The sequence below is a fragment of the Etheostoma cragini genome, chromosome 14 (genome assembly GCF_013103735.1).
Source record: "Etheostoma cragini isolate CJK2018 chromosome 14, CSU_Ecrag_1.0, whole genome shotgun sequence".
NCBI classification, from domain to species: domain Eukaryota; kingdom Metazoa; phylum Chordata; class Actinopteri; order Perciformes; family Percidae; genus Etheostoma; species Etheostoma cragini.
The window spans coordinates 12,178,064-12,179,670 of record NC_048420.1 but is presented as its reverse complement, the minus strand read 5'-3'; the positions used below and the strand labels follow the sequence as shown (position 1 = coordinate 12,179,670).

The window sequence follows — 1,607 nt, the reverse complement described above, 5'->3', positions numbered from 1 at the left end:
GTATATGTATATATATATGTATATATATATATGTGTGTATATATATATATATATATATATATATATATGTGTGCATATGTATATATAATATATATATGTATATATATTATATTATATACATTATTATATATATTATATATTGTTTATCGTACACTTAATATATATTAAATATGTATTTATATATATGTATTTATATATTTTTATATATGTTTAATTGGCTGTGAAATTAATCAAGCATGTAATGAGCCAATTGGGGTCTCACCTACAGGAGGAAATGAGCTGAAAAGCTGTTGGCAAGTAGCAGCAATAGCAGAATATGAATTATTATTAAAATCCCTCTCATAGTATTCACCATTTTTTATTAAGTTCAATTACTTTGTTGTGTTTTTTTGTGAATTTACTGGAATTATAGATGAGCTGGAGCAAAATATTTGCACAGTCAACTATATATAGCTGCTGACTCATCGCTCATGTGTCTACTGGAGGAAAAAGTATCTGGTTGAGAAAAACAACAATCTTTTAAATCTTTTTTTTGTATAGTAACTGGAAACTGTTTTTAAGACATTATACATGTTGTAAAATTTTAATAAATCTTTTTTTATTGTAGGTATGAAGCCTATGGCGGTGCTGGAGACGGGAAATCTCTTCATTCAGTCACATTTAAACCTGGACAACGTGTGACTTTAGCTTGACCAGACACGCTAGTTTGACACACATAATACATTGTTTTTGATGTAAGTTAATAAAAGCTGTGATGCATTAATAATCAAATAACAATCACTGGAGTTTACACCAATAGTTCCAGAGCTTTGAAGTCAATGTAAAATAAAGTTTGTTTAAATGTTTCATATTGACTTGATTCTGAGACATTTATCTAATTAAAATGTAATTATTGTATATATGTATTATGCCAGAGGATAAATTATGTGTTTGTTAGAATTAAAGATGAAATCTTGTACAAATCTTAACTGCATTATTTGATTGATTTGAATGCGAATAATTTTAATTTCCTATTTTCAGTTTACAGCCACTGGATGGCATTAAAATGTCACAAAATGAATCAGTACAGTATGCCATGAAATAAATAATAATTTAAGTCATAGTAGTATGTCATGAAAAAGTCATGGTATAGGACTGTATGTCATAAAGTCAAAGTACAGTACGAAAGGCATGACATGGCATGAAAGTCAGAGTATAGTATGTCATAAAAAATTTAGAGTCTAGCAAGACATTAACCAAATCATAAACTAAGTCATAGCATAGTATGCCATAAAAATCATAAAATAAGTCTTAGAATAGTATGCTATTAAAAAAATAATAAACGATAGTATAGTATGCCATTCTAAAAAACAAATAAGTCCCAGTATAGATTGTCATAGAAAGTCACAAAATAGGTCATAGCATAGTATTTCATAAAAATCATGGAAAAGTTAAAGTATTTAATGCCATTCAAAAGTCATAGTGTTACATTAAAAGTCATAATATAGTATGCCATAATAAAGTCATGAAAAAGTCAAGTATGGAATCTTCTGACAATCTAGTCATAGCAGTGCTGCCAGGTTGGTTCAGTGGTAGAGCAGGCGCATATCGCGCAGAGGTCTACGGAA

At 28.4% G+C, this 1,607-nt stretch overlaps 1 protein-coding gene across 1 annotated transcript in view; it reads left to right on the top strand.

The window, feature by feature from the left end:
• Nucleotides 1-962, top strand: part of pex1 (peroxisomal biogenesis factor 1) — an 11,271-nt gene extending 10,309 nt beyond the window's left edge. The window contains exon 24 of the mRNA XM_034892221.1: nucleotides 608-962. Within this exon, the coding sequence (XP_034748112.1) occupies nucleotides 608-692 (85 nt within the window). The 3' untranslated portion in view covers nucleotides 693-962. The remainder of the gene's footprint in view (nucleotides 1-607) is intronic.
• The last annotated feature ends 645 nt before the right edge of the window (nucleotides 963-1,607 follow it).